This window comes from Bombina bombina, chromosome 5 (assembly GCF_027579735.1).
Source record: "Bombina bombina isolate aBomBom1 chromosome 5, aBomBom1.pri, whole genome shotgun sequence".
In the NCBI taxonomy this organism is placed as follows: domain Eukaryota; kingdom Metazoa; phylum Chordata; class Amphibia; order Anura; family Bombinatoridae; genus Bombina; species Bombina bombina.
Window position 1 is genome coordinate 896,761,318 of NC_069503.1, and position 23,912 is coordinate 896,785,229.

The 23,912-nt window shown below is 38.7% G+C and overlaps 1 protein-coding gene across 1 annotated transcript in view; it reads left to right on the top strand.

Annotated features, from left to right (window-relative positions):
- The window catches only part of TGS1 (trimethylguanosine synthase 1), a 219,883-nt gene that overhangs the window by 7,138 nt on the left and 188,833 nt on the right, over positions 1-23,912 (top strand). Inside the window, exons 2-5 of the mRNA XM_053715049.1 lie at positions 5,052-5,116; positions 6,621-6,784; positions 7,151-7,967; positions 14,914-15,028. Of these exons, the coding sequence (XP_053571024.1) occupies positions 5,052-5,116; positions 6,621-6,784; positions 7,151-7,967; positions 14,914-15,028 (1,161 nt within the window). The remainder of the gene's footprint in view (positions 1-5,051; positions 5,117-6,620; positions 6,785-7,150; positions 7,968-14,913; positions 15,029-23,912) is intronic.

Here is a 23,912-nt window from a genome sequence, read left to right on the forward strand (position 1 = left end):
CCTACTTCAAAGGCCAAAATGGGTATAAGAACACCCAAAACTACAGACTTTAGAATCTTTCTGGAATCTTTCTAGGATCTTGCTGGACTCACGAGGAACCTCTGCAAGGAGAAGAACTGAAGAGCTGGAGGAGGAGTACTGTCCCTTTTGCTGTGTTGCTTTGCTGGACTGGCCTGCTTCTGTCTGAAAAGAGTGCAAAGGGTAACATTTGCTGTGTGTCCTGCTTGAGAAAGTTCTCCAAGGGCTTGGAGTAGAGCTTGCCTCCTGTTGGAAGTCTCAGGGACACCAAAGACTTTAGTTTCCTCGACCTGCAGCACTGGGAACTGTGTGTTTTGTGCTGTTCAAGAGGAGAAATCACTGTGACGACGACACTGGCCTGCACCGTGACTTGTCGACGCCGCACGGAGCCGCATTGCCCTGCTTCGCACCGCGACCCTGGTCTCATCGACGCCGTCATCGGACAACTTCACCGAGCCGCTGCTCGCACCGCGACCTGTGGGCCCCGCACTCCGGCATCGCCTGCTCACACCGCAGCCTGGGCATCCCGACGCCGCCGCTCCTGCTGACACTGGTGCCGCTGCCTGCACCGTGGCCTATGGACACCGCTCGTGAGGTACATGAAACACCGTCCCGCAGCCCCGGCCCCCTGACGCCAGCACCATCGACTCCAGTGTCGCCACCAGGCATCCCTGGCTGCACCGTGACCTGTAGACACCGCACGTCGCACCGCCCCGCTTCACACCGCAGTCCTGGTCTCACCGACGCCGCTGGACGCCGTCACCGAGCCGCTGCCTGCACCGTAACCTGTGGGCACCACACGTCGCATCGTCCCGCTTTGCACCGCAACCCGACGCCGGCGCACCTGACTTCATCAGCCCGGAGTTCGATCCGCAACGCGTGTGAACACCAAGGGCCCAACGACTCCTGGACTGATTCTGGAAGCGACGCCGATCTCCGGAGCTCACCGCAAGGATCACGACGCCCTGCAAATCCAAGGTACTGTTTGCGGGCCTTCCCGACACCGTAGCTGGCCTGCAACGCCGCGGTCGGCCTGAACTGTTGGTTTTGTTTATCACGACGCCGTGATAGCCCCAGGTGGAGCTATCGACTGCAAGGAACTGTGTTTTTGAATACATCTTGCAGCATTAATATTTTTATTACTGTATGCTGGATTTTTATCGTATTTGGTCTTGTTTTAAATAGTTTAATATTGGCTATCTTTTTCTAAAACTGGTGTGGTGCCCTTTTGTAGTGTTTTCACTGTGTTACTGTGTGTTATGTGCAAATGCTTTACACATTGCTTCTGAGATAAGCCTGCTGCTCGTGCCAAGCTACCAAGGGGGTGAGCAGGGGTTATCTCCCTTATCCTAACTAGAGTGAGGGTCTCTACTTGGACAGGGTGCAAATCGACTGCCAACTGGAGACCCCATTTCTAACAGTAATAAATTATATTTTACCTCAAAGTTTCCTCAGTAGCCACATGCCATTGTAAAGGGACTTTATGTATCCAATCAGAATGAATGCCCCAGAACTTGCAAGGGAGTGTGCATCTGGCATACAGCCTGATGAAACGGCTAGTCTATAGCTGAGAAATGCGTTGCTGTTTTTATATCTCTGTTTAATAAACAGTCTTTTTAATTTACCGACTCCTCGTTTGGGCCTTACCTATTCTCTGTCCTGAGACAGGACTTATTGCCTGCTAACCACCCACCCGGTGACTGTCTGATCGTCACACCCCTTCTGGGAACCTATCCGGAGCTGGTTTGTTCTCCCACACCCCCTGTGTTGGCTGGCCGCCCAGATCGGAGTGGTGTGTGCGGATCGTCGATTACCTGGTCGTATTATCCTGGGGAGTGTCTGTCGGGCGACACTTAAACAGACCCGACATGCTGTGTTAGGCACTTTGCTGGTGCCGCTTCACTTGTGAGTATCTTTCCACTAGATCTGTGTTCGTTGCTTTTGATTTTTCCGCTTGTCCAGAAAATACTGCTCTATCTTGCGCCTCTCTGTTTCTGTGCTTACAGGATCTTTCATCTTCACGACTTTTGCTGAGAGTGCTGCCGACATCTGGGACTTTTTCTTTGACCTCACTAGCGCACCTCCCTGGGGCCCCCTGGCTCCGGCTACTATCTGCATCTGGCATGTGCAGCACAGTTACTTTTTTTCCCTCCTCAGTTTAACAAAGTTTACTATGAAATTTGGTGAGAGTTTACAGTGAAATCCCATGAGATCACAAAAAAGCAAAGATGATGCTGATTGCAGGCTCCCCTACAGTTCAAACCGCTCACTTAGATTTTCTTTGTTGTTGTGAGCTAAATTGAACTTTTCTCCAATCTGTGCACTATCCGTACTGCACTTTTGTTGCAGCTAGAGCGCTGATAGAACATTTCAAACAGTTAGCTCACAAAAAAATTACTTTTGAAGTGGCAGCTAGAGCGCAGGGTATTTAAATTTCACATCTACATTAAAAAGTTAGTTAAAGGGACAGTCAACACCAGCATTTTTGTTGTTTAAAAAGAAAGATAATCCCTTTATTACCCATTCCCCAGTTTTGCATAACCAACACAGATATAATAATACACGTTTTAACCTCTGCAATTACCTTGTATCTAAGCTTCTGCTGACTGCCCCCTTATTTCAGTTCTTTTGACAGACTTGCATTTTAGCCAATCAGTGCTCACTCCTAGGTCACTTCATGTGCATGAGCTCAATGTTATCTATATAAAACACATGAACTAATGCCCTCCAGTGGTCAAAATGCATTCAGATTAAAGGCAGTCTTCAAGGTCTAAGAAATTAGCATATTAACCTCCTAGGTTTAGCTTTTAACTAAGAATACTAAGAGAACAAAGCAAAATTGGTGATAAAAGTAAATTGGTAAATTGTTTAAAATTACATGCCCTTTTTAAATCATGAAAGTTTTTTTTTTTTTGGACTTGACTGTCCCTTTAACATTCCGGATCTGTTTATACAAAGGGGAAAGTTTACCATCACTTTAATGGAAATTTTCTGAAGTAAAATTAAAAACAACACTTCTATGTTAAAATAACTTTAAAAAGGTTTGACCGTTTTAATTGAAATTTGAAAATGTTGTAGTCACTAATAATAGCTACAAAACTGCCAAATTTAAGCACAATTTAGAAAATTTTGTTTTAAAGTTATGGAATTCTTCCAGGGAGGCACAAAGGAAGTACACTAGTGGCTTTTTGTTATCTTTATTAGTTAATCTCAAAGGATGGCCAAATAGTTTCTGCTCCTAAAATTATTAGCTGGCTCCTAGATTTTAAACAAATTTGTCAAGCAATTCTTTATCAAGTTAATTACGTCAAATTGATACATACATACTGATCCGAACTCATACACTGGTTCCACACAGAGGACTGCTGTAAGCGAGTTGTGAAAAAAATGATCACTGTGTGTTGCAAATGTGGAACTATAGAGGTTGGATGAAAAAGGGAGAGGCAAAATAAAATGCACTGTGACCCCCACACCTTAGGGGGCATGAAAATGTTATATTTTTGTTATTGTATTATTTGTAAGACATGTGATAATGGAGAAATAAAATTGTGTAGTAAGCTCATTTGCTTATCATCAAGGCAATTGCTGTAATTTATTTGTGTATTTAGGTATTTGTCATTTGAAAAACAAAACAAAAACTTTTTCTGTTGCAACTACATACAGTATAATATTTTTTAATAAATAAATATTATTAAAGGGACAGTCAAGTATAAATTAAACTTTCATTATTCAGATAGGACTTTTAATTTTAATTGACTTTCCAATTTACTTTTATCATCAAATTTGCTTTTTTCTCTTGGTATTCTTAGTTTAAACTAAACATAGGTAGGCTCATATGCTAATTTCTAAGCCTTTGAGGGCTGCCTCTTATCACAGGCTTTTTAAATCTCTTCAACACAAAGAGACAGAAAGTACACGTGGGCTTTATAGATAACACTGTGTTCAGGCACAGAGAGTTATTTAAGATCTAGCACAACACAATGCTAAATTTAAGACGATAGATAATAAACAGTCACAGTCATGTGATCAGGGGGCTGGAAGAAGGTTCCTAGATACAAGGTAATCACAAAGGTAAAAAGTACATTAATATAACTGTGTTGGTTATGCAAAACTGGGGAATGGGTAATAAAGGGATTATCTATCTTTTAAAACAATAACAATTATATGGTTGACTGTCCCTTTAAAGGAACATTCTGGTTCAAAAAGTGAATGCTCTAAATCAAGGATCCTAACGCATGAGTTCCACAGGTCAATGTTTTAGAATCTTTAAGGGTCGCATATATCTGTACTTTTATGACTACTAAATATACTTCAGCAAAATATTCAGTGGTACAGGGGTTTAGGTAAGGTTGCAGGGTACTCTCTATATTCTGATTTCCCCTTTAGGGGGTTCTATTGAGTTGTGGCCACCCAAAGCACAAGTTTTTATTTCTGCCTTTTCCTGTGGCCACAAAAACTATGGCATACATTGTAAGATTAGCTTTTTCCCAGAGGCTGCAAAGATAACTGTATTTAACCCCCCAAAGGGGTTAATCACATAGGTAAAGCCCTACTCTAAGCAGAATAGGGTCAGTAAGGCAAATCTGGATGAGACAATCGGAATACTTTTATCTCCCAAGCAAAACCCTAAACAGCATGAAAGCTGGGAGATAGCTGCTGATTGGTGGCTATCCACATATGACTCTTGTCATAGGCTCACTTAATGTTCAGCTTAGTGGCAGTAGAGCATTGCTGTTATTGAACTGACTATACAAAATATGTTTAACCCTTTTGCAGGGTTGGTCACAGTCCTTTATCTACTGATGTTCTAAAATAAGTTAAGTCTATGGGGATTTTTATAGATAAATCATTTGATAAGCTTTTCTAAATGATTGTCATCAACTGTGTTTTTATATGTAAGCTTCAGTGATTTAGCGTAATAGTAAAGTGAACACGTTAGAGCATTTTGTTTTTACACAGTCTAACAAATTAGAGCATGTAAGTATTTTTATTCTTTAGTCGTTCTAATTCTGCATTTTTCATTCTCTTTTTAGGGACCATAATTTATACTATTTAGGAATAAAAGGAACAGACTCTGATAAAAAGGATGACAAAAGCGGTAAGGAGCACATAAATGTAAATTCCCAGATAAAATGAGCAAAATTGTTTTTTTATTTGTGTATTTTGTATAATTTAAGCCCAAGTAGTTTCTCATTTGCATCTTCTGTCACTATATGATCATTTCTCCTTTTTTTAATTAATAACTTTTATGGTGTAAGTACCTTGAGAACAAAAGAACAGTAAATTAGTTTATGTCAGCAATAACCGCATTAAATACTTTCAGCCAGTTCCTAACTTTTGATCAAAATTATATTTAAAACCAATTTGTTTGAAAAGTATATCTCACTTATTCAGCAGATGCTACACTGTGGTATAGTCTAATCCTTTAGAAAACACTTATGGAATGTGGTTATTTGATATATAATATAAATCACCAAAATAGGACGTTGCTTTAAAAAAATTAAAGGGACGTTCCAGTCAAAACTGAAATGTATTTAGCTAAATGACATCTTTGGATAGAAACATATTTACAATATACATATGTTGGCAAACATGCTTCTAGTAACGGTTATCACTGTACTAGTTTTAGCATGTTTATCTGCATGTACATGTGAAGCGTAGTGTTCATGTTAAAGACCAAGGCTGTTTGGGGTCTTTTATCATTTTAGCAATGAGGCAAATTGAGTCGTTGCCATATGATACAAGCACTTTAGGCTCTCTGAGCAAGTTCTGTATTTAAAATGCTGGTGCATGGAGCATGCTTAAAGGGACACTGAACCCAAATTTTTTCTTTCATGATTCAGATAGAGCATGACGTTTTAAGCAACTTTCTAATTTACTCCTATTATCAAATTTTCTTTATTCTCTTGGTATCTTGATTTGAAATGCAAGAATGTAAGTTAAAATGCCGGCCCATTTTTGGTGAACAACCTGAGTTGTCCTTGCTGATTAAATTAATCCACCAATAAAAAAAGAGCTGTCCAGAGTTCTGAACCAAGAAAAAAGCTTAGATGCCTATTTTTTCAAATAAAGATAGCAAGAGAACGAAAAAAACATAGGAGTGTAGGAGTAAATTAGAAAGTTGCTTAAAATTGCATGCTCTATCTGAATCACGAAAGAAAAATTTTGGCTTCAGTGTCCCTTTAAGTACATTCTTGAAACAGCTATAGCTTTTTTTTTTTTTAGGACCCCCCTCCCCCCCACACACACACACACACACTTATGTAGGGTTAAAGGAACATTTATTATAAAAAATAAAAAAAAATGAATTAAATGCCAAATGTTTCATTATATGTATTAAAAAAACCTTTGTAACACAAGGTTTTCTCATCATTTTAGTTTGAACACCACTTGTGTATAAAAGACTTTGGCATAGTTAGTTGTTCACCGAATACAGCTAGCAACCCGATGAATCTTGGGGGATGTAGTTTTTGGGCCTAAGTAGCCTTGTGTGCATTAAAAATACACACTGCCAGTTCCGGTCTCAGCGACATTCATCATAAACCCTGCACAAAGAAAAACATTAATTTAATGTCCTTTTTAATTATTTTTTTTTGTTTCAGAGGAAGTATCTGAAGAGGAAGAAGAGGACTCATTTATATCAGCTAATACCAATAAATGTGAATTAATACTTGAGGGAACTGAATTGGACTCCGAAGAAGAGCTCATGATAAAAATGGGACTTCCTCTAAAATTTGGTGGATCGTCATTTGAGAAAAACTTTGTGGTAAAATTTTGTTTCCTTCATAATTAAAAAAACATTTTGTATTTAAAATTGTTTAGGTGAGTTATATCCTTTTGGTTGTGTTAGTCATTTACCAAAAGATACTATACTTTTAGCGCTAACAAAGCTTTAGTAGATTTTTTTTTTTTTTAATTCCTTGGTTTTCAGTATTGCAGTGGGAGGATTATCTGAACCTTTTTTTATTACTTACTATTTGTACTGTTTCTAATTTATATTCTGCAACCCATTTTATCCTATACATTTATTATGTATTATATACAGTGTGTATATATATGCACACACACATACATACATACACACGTTTTTTATATATATATATATTATAACATTTTATTAATATTTTTTTAGCTACCAGACACAAATGCAGTAGGTCATCATGTATGTACTAAAAAGAAAAAAAACCCTCAGAAGAAGAAAAATTTAAATGAGGATATTAAAGAAGCTCTGAAAGAAATGTCCCTAGATAACCAACCAACTTCTGAAGAAGAATGTTCTTCAAGCTCTGAGCAACTTGAGAATGAGGGTGAAATTTTGCCTACAGATTGTGAGGATGTAAACCAAAATGGCTTGTGTGCTGTAAACACCCAGGCTGGTGATGTAAATGAAAAGGATGGATGGGAAGAGTATTGGAATCAATATGGACAAGGCTTATTATGGCAAGAGTGGATTGAAAAGCACCCAGAATTAATGGGGTCTGAGGCACATGATAACTCTGAGCCATGGATGTCACCAGACACTAAGGAACAATGGGAAGAGCACTATAATGAAGCATACTGGCGCTATTTTGAACAGTTTCAGTACTGGGTAAATCAAGGGTGGACCTTTGATTCTGAAAATAAAGAGTGTGCTGTGCTCTGTACCGACTGTGTGACTCTCAGTGACTCTTCCCTGCATCAGCCTAGTGTCTCTACTGGAGACTTTGTTAGTCTATGCAGTAATTACTGCAGTGATGCTGTAAATGGAATTAAGGACATAAATCTTAATGCAGAAGAACTGGAGCAAGACCTATTAGTTCAAAGTATTATTGATGAGGGTCAGCTGTTGCAAAAGCCAGAGAATAGTGAAACACAGCAGCCTAGTGATCCTAATCAGAATGAACAGAATAGAAGTGGAAGAGCTGGAAAAGAAAATGCTTCATCAGGACATAAAACTACATGCCAACCAGGTCAGTAAAATTAGCATTGATTGATTTCCCTAATAGCTAATTTATTGGGAGTATAAAGCAGGAAGTCACCTTGGAGCTGGTTTCATTATAGCTTGTTATAAATGGGCAGAAAGCTTCATGTGATTAACTGCTAAGCCTTTTCTAATTAGTTAAAACAATTAATTCTCCCTTATTTTGCATTTTTGCTTATTAATTTGCTTAAAAAGTAAAGTATGTACTGCAGTAAAACGCACCCATTTATAATTAGCAGATTGTTTTTGTGTAATGAGTATACGTAGGATACATATTTACAGATACCAATATAAAAAGGATTTGAGGTACATGCTGAGTGTAAGTTTTCATGCAAACAGGCTTCTGACTCTTGTATCAGTAACAGGTACAAATCCCCAAATACCAGAATTATTCCAAAATCCAAACCATTTTATTCGTATTTTCTAAAAAATAAAATTAATTGCAGTATCTCACAAAAGTGAGTACACCCCTCACATTTTTGTAAATAATAAAATATTTAGAAAAATGTGAGAGCTGTACTTTTTGTGAGATACTGTAAAAACTACAATTTCCCTCCACAAATAAGTCAAAAACTTTTATGCATGAATATTTGTTCTGTTTTTGTGTTCTAAAATGCTAATGCTCCTCCTATATTTACTTAAAACTACAACTATTACCTTTCTGATTACAGTACTGTGCTATCTTTATGATGGTACTATGTATACATAAGTAAGTATGTATATGTTGTATGCTGGTGTGTGACTATGGCCTAAATGACATATTGTTGTTTACACTTGGTCCCATTTACAAATGCAAATACACAAATATTCCAAAATTCTGGTCCCAAGCACTTTGGATAAAGGGTTTCCTACCTGTATTGGAATTATTTTTTTCTCCTATTATGTATTTGTTGTATTATTGTATAGAGAAGCAGGATATGCTGCAACTTAAAGGGATGGTAAACACCTTGTAATTACAAGACATTGAGTGCATTGTTTTGCAGTTGTTATCTGATAAAGCCAATTAGGGAAGGAAATATAGCAGTTAGCCTTGGGAAATCAGCACGGGGCAGCTGAAGTTTTGGGACTTATAAAGTGGTCAATTTTCAGAGCAAATAGTGTAAAGGGGCAAAATAAATAATGAAAGTATAATACAAAGTTGTTATTATGCATAACTAAATATTTAACTTATTATTAGCTTTGGGGTACACCCCTTAAAAATCTTCTTTAGTGTGTTTACCTCCTCACCTTTGTTGTGGCTATGTCTGTATATATAAAGCCAAGTAATCCCCTGTCAAGGGAAAAAGAGTCTTATACAATATTGTCTTGTGTGGAATATCAGATAGGTAGTCTCGGTGGATGTACATACACACACACACACACACACACTTACCCCCAATCTTCACGGCTTACAGACCTGACGCGGCGAACAGTGTAGGAAGTGCCGTATGAGTGACTGGATCCTTCCGGTGGCCGTAAGTCTGTGCGCTCTGCTCGGAGCCTCCTCGCTCTACAAGCCCGCTTCACCGGACGACGCCTGATTCACACTCCTCTCGGCACTCGAATATGACGTCACTGTCAGGTGCCGACTTGTGTGTGTGGGGGGGGCAAGGAATTCCCGATCCTCCGTTGCCGGTCTCTGAGACCTCCCTTCGGCTACCTCGTACAAATCCTGGCAGGTGATTCCACAGGTGCTGGGAACAATTGGGCTGCAATTCCGTTAATCGGCTCAATGCAATAATTCAAGAAAAGTCCGGAGCCGCAGCAATAAAGTGTAATATCTTTATCCATAAAACAGGTATGGTAATAGCAAAAGCACAAACATGCCCTTCAGTTGACTGATAAGCTTACGCGTTTCGGCATTATCGCCGTATTCATAGCTCTCAAAATCCCTTACAACTGTTGGGCCTAATAAAGGAATAAAAAACACCGGATTGGCTGATGGGCATTAATTACTTAACTCTTTCTTATACTGTGAATTTCAATGTTACCTATTCACATAAACTATTACCATATAATCTACCTGTGAATCTAATAAAGGAGTTAACTATTATGCAAGAAAATATACAAAAACATGACTCCTATATATGTTTAAATGTTGTCATAATATCTACACTATTGCCAAGTGTTATTATAATACCATATAATGGTTTTATCCAATGTTGACAACGAGAATTCAATTTTAACTACCGATTTGCCTCTTATTCCATTTTAATAGGAAAGAGGAATCAGTGTATAGGTTAATTTTATATCCTATATTATAAAAGACAAGAGTTTGTCTGAAGCCGTCATGCGCAGTTCAGACAAACTCTTGCAGCTGATCGCACGCGTAGGGGGTGAAACAACGCAGCGCAAGGACCCGGCAGCAGAGATGATCGCACGCGCAGGGGGTGAAACAACGCAGCGCAAGGACCCGGCAGCAGAGATGATCGCACGCGCAGGGGGTGAAACAACGCAGCGCGATGACCCGGCAGGAAAGAGAGAGAGAGAGAGAATGAAAATGAATCACACAACACGGCCCGTGTCAACGGGCTTTTGGACTAGTTATACATATTAGGCATATTTGTATTCTGTATTACACCTATATTCCTAAACTGGACTTTTAAATATACAATTTTATGTTTTCATACATTTTTATATACATACTTATTTATTCATATTTCTCAATTTATACAGGGCAAAAATATTTCAATCAAACCCATTAATATCAACATTATAAATAAATAAATGTATTGGCAAATAGACCTATGCTATAAATACCTATGACTGAGCATGAATGGCCCTGAAATATTAAATGAAAAATGATAATCAATTAAGTGAATAAACTCTAAATGGTATTCACAAAAGATGTATTATCCCAGCCTTCTACCTTGCTTTCTCTTAGTACCAATAATTTATGAGGTCATAGGCTGAGTTTAATCCAGTAGGATGTCTTGTTTTCATTTGAAATATCCAAAAAAATCTCTCTTCGTGCAAGTGCTGCCTTCCTGTCCCCCCCCCCCCCCCCCTTCGGCCAGCCTTTACACTCTCTATTATGGTCCATTTAAAACTAGAATTGTTTTTGTTATGGACCAATTTGAAATGCTGGACGAGTGGGGTTGTTAGGGCACCAGCCTTGATATCAGAGAGGTGTTCTCTGATGCGCACTCTGGTCTCTCTTGTGGTCATCCCTACATACTGCAAACTGCAGGCCTCGCAGCCCGCTAGGTACACTGTGAATGTGTTTCTACAGTTCATGCATTCTCTGTGATTGTAGTGTCTATAAGTGACACTACATATAAAGCCTTCACCTGTCTGCAGATGTTCACATGCTTTGCATGTGATGTTACTACACCTGTAGACTCCTTTGAATCTCAACCAAGAGCTTGTATCCTCTCTTTGTACATCTTTGAGCTGTGTGGGGGCCAAGATATTTCCCACAGAGACCCCTCTTCTAAAAGAGCATCTATATCCCCTACCTACAATATCTGATAAAGCCTCATCAGCCGCCAGCATTTTGAAGTGTTTCCTCACTATCTGGCAAATCTTATTGTACTGTGTGCTGTAATCAGTAACAAAGAAGATGTCTCCACTCTTTTTGATCTTTGGTTCACTTTTTTCCAATAGTGTCTCCCTGTTAGAACAAAGAACTTCTTTTCTAACTCTGTTAATTACATATGGTTTGTATCCTCTTTTTGAAAGTCGTTCAGACAATAGATCTGCATGTTTTTCATATTGATCATTGTTACTGCAATTCCGTTTCAGTCTGGTGAACTGGCCTTTAGCCACAGACCTGAACACCTGTTTAGGATGACTGCTCCTGGCATGGAGGAGCATATTACCCGATATTGGCTTCCTGTAAACTTCAGTTTCAACACCGACATTGGGGATCCCAATCAAAGTGAGATCTAAGAAATTAATTCTTGTTCTATTGAGTTCAAAGGTAAACTCCAAACCAATGTCGTTGTTGTTAAGCCATTCCACAAAGGCCTCCGCACCTTCCTCAGTGCCCCGCCACACCAGGAGCAGATCATCTATATACCACTTGAAAAACTGTATGTTATCCCGGTGGGGGTTCTCATCTCCATAGATGCGAGACAGCTCCCACCACCCCATAAAGAGGTTGGCGAAAGAGGGCGCGAATTTCGCGCCCATTGCTGTCCCACATCTTTGGGGGGGTGTTTTATCTCCAGAGATGCGGGACAGCAATGGGCGCGAAATATATGCGATCAAATATTTGGGGATTTATCTTGCTCCAAACATGAAAGCCCTCCTGGAGCTTAACTTCACTAATCTACTTAATACTATATCGACAGATTTAAAGACTTGGAAGGACCGTCCCTTTTCATGGTGGGGTAGACTCCAAATTTTGAAAATGAATGTACTCCCTAGATTGCTGTACGCGATTCAAGCTGTCCCTATCACCCTACCACAAGGCCTCCTTACTCAGATACAACACGTTTTAGATTCCTTCGTTTGGGGTAGCATAAAACCCAGAGTCAAGAAGGCAACTATGTACAGGTCAGCCAGAGAGGGAGGGTTGGGTCTGCCTAAGTTATAAACCTATTATCAGGCCACGGGATTACAGAGAATCATAGAGTGGCACAGAAATAGGGACTCTAAGGCTTGGATTCCAATAGATTCACATATACTTCACTCCCCCTCTCCGGGAGCTTTATGTTGGATAGCAGGGCAGAATCGACCCTCATGGTTGACGGCATACCCGCTTTTACACCATGTGTTCGAATTATGGGACACTTTGATAAAGAGATTCCCAGGAATATCAACACTCAGATCACCCATGTCCCCAATTTCCCCGAATGCTGAGCTATTAGGAGGGGTAATGTTTGACAGGAATAACCTGAATAATTGGGAGATGGGTTACACGGTTCCCCTATTTAATTTACTCAGTGAGGGCAAACTCAAAAACAGGTCAGACCTTACAGACATCCTAGGTGGAGTTTTTGTTAGGTGGCTAAAATATAACCAAGTTCACCATTTTCTCCATACCCACCCTCTCAAACAGTCACTTACAAGAAATCTCACACCCTTCGAACAGACATGCGCTATGACAAGTTCAGCACATCACACCTTATCATGGGCTAAGAGACTCCTAGTTAATGCACAGAGCTCGAAACTTCCTGATTATATAGAACGCTGGCATAGGGAATTGAATAAGACTATCACAGAAGCAGAGTGGGTTAAAAATTTTAATAATACAAGAAAATCTTCATCCTCAGCTAGATTCTTAGAGACAAATTACAAACTCCTGACTGGGTGGTACTTGACACCTACCAGACTTAAATGCATTTTCCCTGCCTCATCGGACCTTTGTTGGAGGGGTTGTGGGGAAAGGGGGACGATGACACACATATTGTGGGCATGTCCTAAATTGTCACATTTTTGGGAAGGCATACAGAATATCCTACAAGTCATAATGGGGCGGGGGGATTCCTATCAGCTAGACCCGACAACGGCCCTACTGAACCTGTTACCTAAATGTAAATTAAGAACACAACTAATTCAGTAGGCATTGAATTCTGCTAGATCCTTAGTCGCTAGCCTCTGGAAATCTCAGATCTGCCCGACCCTAAAAGACTTGCACTCTCACATGACAGATACCTTGAGAATGGAAAAATACGGTTTCTTTAAATCGAATAGGTTAGAATTCTTCCATGATTTAAAATTCATCTGGGATGAAATCCAAAATGATCTGAGGATAGAAGGGGGGAGCTTTACACAAGTTACAGGAGTGACCTAGGAGGAATGACAGGCCTAGTGTTATCGTAGAGAGGTATGGCTGACGTGCTCCCACCCCTGCCTGATACTCTAATAATGACCTCTTTAGCTTAGCACTTCTCTCAAAGGTTGATAGTTAAATACAAAGTCGAGGGATACCACTAGATGTGTAGAATATATACAAAGTGGTCTTAAATTAAAGTGAAGGTAAACTTACCCTAATGTCGACAGAGTATAGCATTTTGCTTGTAAAATAAATATGACTTTCATTCATCAATTCTAATATGTAAAGTTATCGCCATATAAATCTATGCATAAATGAGCCGCAAATTCAACCCGTTTTTTTGGGGAGTTTTTACCTGTCGATCACGTTTTTCTTAAACCCAATTGAAATTCTGGCCGTTAGGCGGCCGTCACTCCACGTCATCCGCCCCTTCTTTCAGCTGCTCATGCGCTATTAAATTTTTCGCCTCAATGAAATCCAAACGCGCTCCCGTTTCGCGCATGCGTATTTGTACGAGCTATGTATTAAATATGGAACGGGGATTATCGCATGCGCATTGAAAAGCGGCATTGGCAATTTGCGCATGCGCATTGTAATCCAATATCGCGAGCGCGCATCTGGGAGCACTTAGAGAGCGGGTGGGACCGCTGAAGACGTAACACAATACACAATAAGGAAGTAGGGCTTGGGAGGAGTCTGATCAAAACAGTGGTGAATTAGAACTATAATTTTTAATAAAACTATGGCAGAAAATGAAAAAATAACTAAGCGACTACATGAAGGGGATAATGATAAATGGTAGGTTGTCTTTAAGAAAGGCTAACTTTACCTTCACTTTAAGAATTTTCGGCATAGTTTTGTTGTTGTTTGAGTTATGTTTTGTACATTGGTGTCATTGTCAATCACCATGCATTTATATGTAGTGGGGCTACTGTTTTCAAATGGACTTATCATGGACAGTCTAGCTCTACTATTTCTTTTTACTATATAGGAGTTCGTTCTCCTTTCTTTTGGAGACTGATGGTTTCTCCCTCTTTTTTGTTTCTGTTTAAACTTTTGTATCAACAATGACATCCTTTTGTACCATGCTGCTAAATAATGATAATAAAAATGAATAAATAAAAAAAAATAATAATAAAATATATCACACAAGGGAGTTACATGTATTCTTATTCATCATCACGAATGGCCTAAAACAGAGCAGTAACGCTCAGAATTCTGTCTTTGGTCACAGTATCACAGGTACCCTCAAGTTTCAATCTGCAAAGTGGGCGTGCAGCACTCATTAAAGGGGAGGGGGATGAAGACGATGAACCTCCAGAATGCAAACAAGCAAAAGTGAAAAGAAGGTAAGTCGTGTCTAACATAATTTGTGCACAGTGGTTGCATAAGGTGAAATGGTGAACCCAGCGTGTTGTGTATATATATTACTGATAATAAAGTATATGCAACCAGATAGTACTATAATACATTTATACATTTACTTAAAGGTAAATGAAGCCCAAAAATGTTGTTTTCTGATTGTGAGAGAATAGAATTATTTTTTTTCGAATTTACTATTATGAAATTTGCTTAGTTCTCATGGTATTCTTTTTTGAAAATATACCTTGGGAGGTGTTTAAGGCAATACTTGACAGGAAATTATGCTGCCGTCTAGTGCTCTTGCAAATGAATAACTTTATTGCAAAAATGCTGCGATATAGTGCTGCAGACACGTTCATGCTCCTGAGTATGTTTTTTTAGCAAAAGAACAAAGAAAATCTAATATAAGTAAATTAGAAAGTTGTTAAAAATGTTATCTATATGAATCATGTAAGAAAAATCTTGTTTTTCATATCCCTTTAAATGCCAAGGTGGCTAATGATGGTGTTTGTGCTGGCGTTTTAGGCTGTAGCAGTTGTAGTTAAGCATCTATATGTGTGTGCAAATGAGTGGCATATCAGGTACAGTTCTGTTGCAATGGTACAAGGCTGAAAAGAGCAGGGGACATAAACTTCAGTATATAATAAAACAACATATAGATCTTACTCTTATAGTACGTAAATGTTCTTAATTTTCATCATTAAAACTGAACTGAACTTTGGACTCCTGCCGGTGAGTTTTTGGACATAGCTGGAACGTTGCTGCTAAGTGGTTGTGATTTTAACTATATATATATATATATATATATATATATATATATATATATATATATATATATATACCTTTTTTGGAGATTGCAAAAAGACTATAAGATATTATTCTAGACAAGAGCATGTTTAATGTGTATGTTGGAACATTTTATTCTCTCCTTTTTGGTTACAATAGGCAATTTGTAAGGTTTATATTCCACCAGTGGATTAGTTTGATTGTGTTTTAGTATTGTATTTGGATGAAATTGTGTTAATATATGTGAGTGTTTGGTGATAGGCTATTTTTCAGTGAAATTTACATACAGAAGCAGTTTGCCAGGAACAAACAGCAGCTTAGTGGCTTGTTCTATGGCGGGTTACCACCTGGGTGTAGCTTCTTTTAGCCCAGTTGTGCTTTTTCACAGGACAGCTTTTCTAAAGTATATAAATCTCATCCTGCCTAATAATCGGCCCCCAAAAAACAGGCAATTTCAGGGCTGGACTGACCTTTTTAGGAGGGATCAGACTGATATTATTTAGGAAAGTTTTCCTCTGGGCTTTTACTATACAGTGCACACCTACTCTACTTAACCCCTATTCCGCTTTAAACCCCTACTACTTAACCCCTATACTGCCAATACCCCCACTGCAAAAAACACTAACCCATTAACATCTAAACTGCCTCAACCCCCCATCGCAAACACCCACTGACCTTTTAACCCCTAAACTGCCACAACCTCCTAATTTCAAACTACCCCTACACTATTTAACCCTGTAACAGCTAACCCCCACCCCTAGCCTAATACCCCCTAAGTTACACAAAATAACAAACACATTAAAAAAAAAAACAGATTCCCCAACAACAACAAAAAACACTACCAAAAAGTAATTGCCCTAAAATGATTATAGCTCTAACTTGGAAAAAAGTCCCTATTCTAAAACCAAAGTAGCCCCTCACCCCAAATAAAAAGCCTATTTTAAAAAGAACCTAAACTAAAAATTGCCCTGATAAGGGCATAGCTCTTTTGGCCAGCTCTATTAAAAAAAAAAGTAAATAAAAACAAGAACATATCCTTTAAACAAATTGCCCTGAAAAAGGCTCAAAGTAATTATAGCTCTTTTGTCCTGAATGAAAAAATATGCCCTATTCCAAAAAAAATCCTATCCTAAAAAACCTCATGTTTATTTTTAAAAAATAAAAAAATCTATCCCAAAAAAATTGACCTAAGAAGGGCATAAGTGATATGGCCCTTTTGCTACTCTAAACCCCCCAAAAAAGCATAATTTATGTAAGAACTTACGTAATAAATTTATTTCTTTCATATTGGCAAGAGTCCATGAGCTATATTGAGCAAAGTTTCCCAAACCTCAAAATGCCTATAAATACACCCCTCGCCACACCCACAATTCAGTTTAACAAATAGCCAAGAAGTGGGGTGATAAGAAAGGAGCGAATGCATCAAACAAGGAATTGGAATAATTGTGCTTTATACAAAAAAATCATAACCACCACAAAAAGGTTGGGCCTCATGGACTCTTGCCAATATGAAAGAAATGAATTTATCAGGTAAGTTCTTACATAAATTATGTTTTCTTTCATGTAATTGGCAAGAGTCCATAAGCTAGTGACGTATGGGATAGCAGATACCCAAGATGTGGAACTTCCACGCAAGAGTCACTAGAGAGGGAGGGATAAAATAAAGACAGCCAATTCCTCTGAAAAAATAATCCACAACCCAAATCAAAAAGTTTTAATCTTATAATCAAAACAACTGAAATTATAAGCAGAAGAATCAAACTGAAACAGCTGCCTGAAGTACTTTTCTACCAAAAACTGCTTCAGAAGAAGAAAAACATCAAAATGGTAGAATTTAGTAAAAGTATGCAAAGAAGACCAAGTTGCTGCTTTGCAAATCTGATTAACAGAAGCTTCATTCTTAAAAGCCCAGGAAGTAGAAATTGACCTAGTAGAATGAGCCGTAATTCTTTGAGGCGGGGATTTACCCGACTCCACATAAGCATGATGAATCAAAGACTTTAACCAAGATGCCAAAGAAATGGCAGAAGCCTTCTGACCTTTCCTAGAATCAGAAAAGATAACAAATAGACTAGAATTCTTCCTGAAATCTTTAGTAGCTTCAACATAATATTTCAAAGCTCTTACTACATCCAAAGAATGTAAAGATCTCTCCAGAGAATTCTTAGGATTAGGACACAATGAAGGGACAACAATTTCTCTACTAATGTTGTTAGAATTCACAACTTTAGGTAAAAAAATTAAATGAAGTCCGCAACACCGCCTTATCCTGATGAAAAATCAGAAAAGGAGATTCACAAGAAAGAGCAGATAACTCAGAAACTCTTCTAGCAGAAGAGATGGCCAAAAGGAATAAAACTTTCCAAGAAAGAAATTTAATATCCAGAGAATGCATAGGCTCAAACGGAGGAGCCTGTAAAGCCCTCAGAACCAAATTAAGACTCCAAGGAGGAGAGATTGACTTAATGACAGGCTTAATATGAACCAAAGCCTGTACAAAACAATGAATATCAGGATGATTAGCAATCTTTCTGTGAAAAAGTACAGAAAGAGCCGAGATTTGTCCTTTCAAGGAACTTGCAGACAAACCCTTATCCAAACCATCCTGAAGAAACTGTAAAATTCTAGGAATTCTAAAAGAATGCCAGGAGAATTTATGAGAAGACCACCAAGAAATGTAAGTCTTCCAAACTCGGTAATAAATCTTTCTAGACACAGTTTTACGAGCCTGTAACATAGTATTAATTACTGAGTGAGAGAAACCTCTATGACTAAGTATTAAGCGTTCAATCTCCATACCTTCAAATTTAATGATTTGAGATCCTGATGGAAAAATGGGCCTTGAGATAGAATGTCTGATCTTAACGGAAGTGTCCAAGGTTGGCAACTGGCCATCCGAACAAGATCCGCATACCAAAACCTGTATGGCCATGCTGGAGCCACCAGCAGTACAAACGAACGCTCCATTAGGATTTTGGAAATCACTTTTGGAAGAACTACTAGAGGCGGAAAGATATAAGCAGGTTGATAATTCCAAGGAATTGACAACGCGTCCACCGCTTCCGCCTGAGGATCCCTGGATCTGGACAGATACCTGGGAAGTTTCTTGTTTAGATGAGAGGCCATCAGATCTATTTCTGGAAGTCCCCAGATTTGAACAATCTGAAGAAATACCTCTGGGTGAAGAGACCATTCGCCCGGATGTAACGTCTGGCGACTGAGATAATCCGCTTCCCAATTGTCTATACCTGGGATGTGAGCCGCAGAAATTAGACAGGAGCTGGATTCCGCCCATACAAGTATCCAAGATACTTCTTTCATAGCCTGAGGACTGTGAGTCCCACCTTGATGATTGACATACGCCACGGTTGTGACATTGTCTGTCTGAAAACAAAAATAATTCTCTCTTCAGAAGAGGCCAGAACTGAAGAGCTCTGAAAATCGCACAGAGTTCCAAAATGTTGATTGGTAATCTCGTCTCCTGAGATTCCCAAACCCCCTGCGCTGTCAGAGATCCCCATACAGCTCCCCAACCTGAAAGACTCACATCTGTTGAGATCACAGTCCAGGTTGGACGAACAAAAGAGGCCCCTTGAATTAAACAATGGTGATCCAACCACCAAGTCAGAGAAGATCGAACATTGGGATTTTAAGGATATTAATTGTGATATCTTTGTATAATCCCTGCACCATTGGTTCAGCATACAAAGCTGGAGAGGTCTCATGTGAAAACGAGCAAAAGGGATCGCGTCCGATGCAGCAGTCATGAGACCTAGAATTTCCATGCACAAAGCTACCGAAGGGAATGATTGAGACTGAAGGTTTCGACAAGCTGAAACCAATTTCAGACGTCTCTTCTCTGTTAGAGACAAAGTCATGGACACTGAATCTATTTGGAAACCTAAAAAGGTTACCCTTGTCTGAGGAATCAAGGAACTCTTTGGTAAATTGATCCTCCAACCATGTCTTTGAAGAAACAACACAAGTTGATTTGTGTGAGATTCTGCAGAATGTAAAGACTGAGCAAGTACCAAGATATCGTCCAAATAAGGAAATACCGCAATACCCTGTTCTCTGATTACAGAGAGAAGGGCACCGAGAACCTTTGAAAAGATCCTTGGAGCTGTTGCTAGGCCAAACGGAAGAGCAACAAACTGGTAATGCTTGTCTAGAAAAGAGAATCTCAGAAACCGATAGTGATCTGGATGGATTGGAATATAAAGATATGCATCCTGTAAGTCTATTGTAGACATGTAATGCCCTTGCTGAACAAAAGGCATTATAGCCCTTATAGTCACCATTTTGAATGTTGGTATCCTTTCATAACGATTAAATATTTTTAGATCCAGAACTGGTCTGAAGGAATTCTCCTTCTTTGGTACAATGAACAGGTTTGAGTAAAACCCCAGACCCCGTTCCAGAACTGGAACTGGCACATTTACCCCAGCTGACTCTAGGTCTGAAACACATTTCAGAAACGCCTAAGCCTTAACTGGGTTTACTGGAATGCGTGAAAGAAAAAATCTTCTCACAGGCGGTCTTACCTTGAAACCTATTCTGTACCCTTGTGAAACAATGTTCTGAATCCAAAGACTTTGAATCGAATTGATCAAAACATCTTTGAAAAATCGTAACCTGCCCCCTACCAGCTGTGCTGGAATGAGGGCCGCACCTTCATGCGGATTTGGGAGCTGGTTTTGACTTTCTAAAAGGCTTGGATTTATTCCAGACTGGAGAAGGTTTCCAAACGAAAACTGTTCCTTTAGGGGAAGGGTCAGGCTTTTGTTCCTTATTCTGACGAAAGGAACGAAAACGATTAGCAGCCTTAGATTTACCTTTAGATTTTTTTATCCTGAGGCAAAAAAGCTCCCTTCCCCCCAGTAACAGTTGAAATTATTAAATCCAACTGAGAACCAAATAATTTATTACCTTGGAAAGAAAGAGACAGCAACGTTGACTTAGAAGTCATATCTGCATTCCAAGACTTAAGCCATAAAGCTCTTCTAGCTAAAATAGCTAAAGACATATACCTGACATCAATTCTAATGATATCAAAAATGGCATCACAAACAAAGTTATTAGCATGTTGAAGAAGTTTAACAATGCTATAAGCATTATGGTCTGACACTTGTTGCGCTAAAGCCTCCAACCAGAAGGTAGAAGCTGCAGCAACATCAGCCAAAGAAATAGCAGGTCTGAGAAGATTACCTGAACACAGATAAGCCTTCCTTAGAAAGGATTCAAGCTTCCTAAAGGATCCTTAAAAGAAGTACTATCTGTCGTAGGAATAGTAGTACATTTAGCAAGAGTAGAGATAGCCCCATCAACTTTGGGGATTTTTCCCCAAAACTCTAATCTGTCAGATGGCAAAGGGTACAATTTCTTAAACCTTGGAGAAGGAGTAAATGAAGTAACCAGACTATTCCATTCCCTAGAAATTACTTCTGAAAATAGCATCAGGAACTGGAAAAACTTCTGGAATAACTACATGAGGTTTAAAAACTGAATTTAAACGCTTATTAGTTTTAATATCAAGAGGACTAGACTCCTCCATATCTAAAGCAATCAACACATCTTTAAGTAAAGAACGAATAAACTCCATCTTAAACAAATATGAAGATTTATCAGTGTCAATATCTGAGGCAGAATCTTCTGAACCAGATAGATCCTCATCAGAAATGGATAAGTCAGAATGATTGCGGTCATTTAAAAATTAATCTGAAATATGAGAAATTTTAAAAGACCTTTTACGTTTACTAGAAGGAGGAATAACAGACAGAGCCTTCCGAATAGAATTAGAAACAAATTCTCTTACATTAACAGGAACATCCTGAACATTAGATGTTGAAGGAACAACAACAGGTAATGGATTATTTCTAATGGAAATATTATCTGCGTTTGATAGTTTATCATGACAACTAACACAAACTACAGCCGGAGGAACAGTTACCAAAAGTTTTCAACAAATGCACTTAGCTTTGGTAGAACCGACATCAGGCAGCGTCTTTCCAGAAGTAGATTCTGATCCAGGGTCAGGTAGTGACATCTTGCAATATGTAATAGAAAAAACAACATATAAAGCAAAAATATCAAATTCCTTAAATGACAGTTTCAGGAATGGGAAAAAATGCAAAACAAAACAAGCCTCTAGAAACCAGAAGCAACTAAAAAGTGAGACTGAAATAATGTGAAAAAAAACTGGCGCCAAGTATGAAGCCCACATTATTTGGCGCCAAGAATGACGCCCATATTTTTTGGCGCCAAAAATGTCCGTAACACACATATGTCAAAAATGACACAACCACGTGAAAACTTCCAGCGTCAAGTATGACGCCGGAAATTACGAAATTTTTGCGCCAAAAATGACGCAATAAATTGAAGCATTTTCTGCACCCGCGAGCCTAACAGCCCGCAATTAGGTAAGAAAAATATAAATTCATATGCATTTTCCCAAAAAATGAAACTGACAGTCTGAAAGAAGGAATACTGATTATCCTGAATCATGGCAAATATAAGTTTAACACATATATTTAGAACTTTACATATAAAGTGCCCAACCATAGCTTAGAGTGTCATGAATAAAATAAGATTTACTTACCCTAAGACACTCATCTACATATAGTAGATAGCCAAACCAGTACTGAAACGAGAATCAGTAGAGGTAATGGTATATAAGAGTATATCGTCGATCTGAAAAGGGAGGTAGGAGAAGAAATCTCTACGATAACAGAGAACCTATGAAATTGATCCCCTAGTGGAAGACCATGGTATTCAAATAGGCAATACTCTCTTCACATCCCTCTGACATTCACTGCACTCTGAGAGGAAAACCGGGCTTCAGCCTGCCGCGAAGCGCATATCAACGTAGAAATCTAGCACAAACTTACTTCACCACCTCCATGAGAGTACAAAGTTTGTAAAACTGAATTGTGGGTGTGGTGAGGGGTGTATTTATAGCATTTTGAGGTTTGGGAAACTTTGCTCCTCCTGGTAGGAATGTATATCCCATACGTCACTACCTCATGGACTCTTGCCAATTACATGAAAGAAAACCTAACGCTAAACCCCAAAGTTTCTCATCCAACTTGAATAAAGCTCCTAGATGATCATAGTTTAGAGGAGCAATATATGTATATACAATGTTTAAATTGTATGCCTTTTCTTGTATAAGGTTGGTGTAAATAAATAAAACGTAGCTTTTATTTAGCACTTCCCAAAAGTGCCTTTTTAAAAGTTCACAAAAGCAACAAGGTAAAATATCAATTATACACGGTGGTGTCCCACGCTGTGCAACTGGCTTATGCGTTTCGGCTTCACGCCGTAATCATAGCCTGCTGTTGTACTATCCATACAAAACTTTATACTCTGTAAAATAATGCTATTGGATAAAAAGTAGGCGCGTGGACACCACTCACATCTCTATTGACAGCTCTTAAGAATAATCCGAACTGATAGTAAAAAAAGTTAACTCTAATGTTAATACACACAAATTAATGTTAACAGATTATAAAAGATTCACCTGTTAGGAAATATTTTTCTAGAACCCCAAGATAAAGAGTGTATACATTGGATATGACTTGCAGACTAGCATATGGATAATACAAACATATTGAATGGGAGAGCAATGCACCTGTATAGGGGAGAAACAAAACAACCCATCACATGATAAACCCAAATGTTAGTTTGAAAAATCCAGATTGACCTATCATTATTAGTCAATCAATAATAAGCAAGAGAGCATACATATATTTTACCTAATTTTGTCTAAATCCTTATAAGGTTTTACAAGAATAACATATAATATATATGATACCTAATACAGTACCATTAATTGATTAAATGTATTTAACCTCTAGTTTCAGAATTAACCTCTATGTATCTAAAATGGAATACCTTGAAGCCAATCTGGGATATAAGAATTTAAAACATATGTATGTATTTTAAATATGCTGAAGAATTTAAGGGATCCTTAAAAGGGAGTCAGAGCCCCCCCCAAACTATGGGAGTTGTTACTCCCAGAAATTTATCAGATCATAGCGGGAGTTAAGCCCCTCAGACACCCTAGTCCTTAATTTAAACATCCAA